The 1469-nt window shown below is 45.6% G+C and overlaps 1 protein-coding gene across 1 annotated transcript in view; it reads left to right on the top strand.

Moving 5' to 3' along the window:
* The first annotated feature begins 669 nt into the window (after positions 1-669).
* LOC126406187 (scavenger receptor cysteine-rich type 1 protein M130-like) overlaps positions 670-1469 on the top strand; it is a 5674-nt gene continuing 4874 nt past the window's right edge. Inside the window, exon 1 of the mRNA XM_050070360.1 lies at positions 670-685. Within this exon, the coding sequence (XP_049926317.1) occupies positions 670-685 (16 nt within the window). The remainder of the gene's footprint in view (positions 686-1469) is intronic.

Here is a 1469-nt window from a genome sequence, read left to right as displayed (position 1 = left end):
CCCAAACTAAAACAACAAACTAACACAACAAAACCCCAGCTCCTAAATGAGCACGGGTGAAAAATCTGCTTGGGGAAAGAGAACAAAGGAGGAAAAGGGGAAAAAACTCCTCACCACCTGTGCTGGTGTCTGTGCCGTCTGTGTGCGGGGTTTGTGGTTCAGCTCGGACTCCGGTGAAGTGGATTGTGGATCAGTCTCTGTTCTTACTTCAGCCAAAATATGTGTTTAATTTGTTTCCTGCACAGTGCTAGTATGGTGCAGTAGTACAGTAGTACTACAGTATGACCAGTACTTATAAAACATGGTCAGTCCATGATAAGAGTGCCTGATAATATGGAAGTGATTTTGAAAAAAAGTGTCAGCGTGGGTTTCCTCCAGGTGCTCTGACATGTTCTCCCTGTGTCAGCGTGGGTTTCCTCCAGGTGCTCTGACATGTTCTCCCTGTGTCAGCGTGGGTTTCCTCCAGGTGCTCCAGCTTCCTCCCACAGTCCAAAGACATGCAGGTTAATTGGTGACTCTAAATTGTCCGTAGGTGTGAATGTGAGTGTGAATGGTTGTCTGTCTCTATGTGTCAGTCCTGTGATAGTCTGATAACCTGTCCAGGGTGAACCCTGCCTCTCACCCAGTTGAAAAAATAAAACAAGATGAGAAGTTTGCTACGTCACAAAGATGGCGGCCATTGAAGGTGAGAAGTGTCCATCATTCCACACTCAACTTTTGTTTTGGAGTGCGTCAGTAGTGCACTGCATTTTCTTGTACTAAAGAGTGTGAACAAACTTAGAAGTACAACATCTGAGACACACAGTTTGTGTCATCGTCCCCACCCCAGGTAGGTCAGGTGACCTCTCTGTGGGGACTTCTAATACTCTGTAAACTATATTTCTGTGACACTGAACATTTACTGCCAGATTACAGGTAATGATTACAGGACTGTGGTTTCTGTTTCTATGACAACCTTGGCAGGCTGAGATGTTCCTGTCAGATTAACGCTGTCACACTCGTCTTATTATATCTGTGGATGTGTCAACATCAGCAGAGGGTCGAATTACACCTGGAAATAACCGTCATATTAACTGTTGGTAAATCTGTTGATGTTGTTTTTTATCTCATTAATCACTGAGTGTGTATAAAACATCAGACTCCAGGCTGAGGGTTAAGTATCTTGTCTGTTCCTTCGTCTGCTCTCTCCTGGACAGAGAACTCAGATGCTGGACCTGAATCTGCCAGAGCCACCCTCCCAGTTTGGGGGTCACAGCCCCCAGTGCTCCCAGTGCTCCCATGACCACCTTTACTCCCTACATCAGCTCCTCTTTCAGCTCTTTGTATTTCTCCTTCTTCCTGATGTTGCTGTCATCAATCACCACTTCCTTCTTCTGTTGCTGCTGCCGTGGTCCTGCCAGATGCCTCCTGCTGCTGCTGCCATCATTAGTCATTAGTCATACTTCTACTGTTATTATACACATATGACT

This window comes from Epinephelus moara, chromosome 18 (genome assembly GCF_006386435.1).
Source record: "Epinephelus moara isolate mb chromosome 18, YSFRI_EMoa_1.0, whole genome shotgun sequence".
Lineage (NCBI taxonomy): Eukaryota > Metazoa > Chordata > Actinopteri > Perciformes > Serranidae > Epinephelus > Epinephelus moara.
Note: the sequence above shows the minus strand (reverse complement) of the source record. Positions and strands in the feature narration are given on the sequence as shown.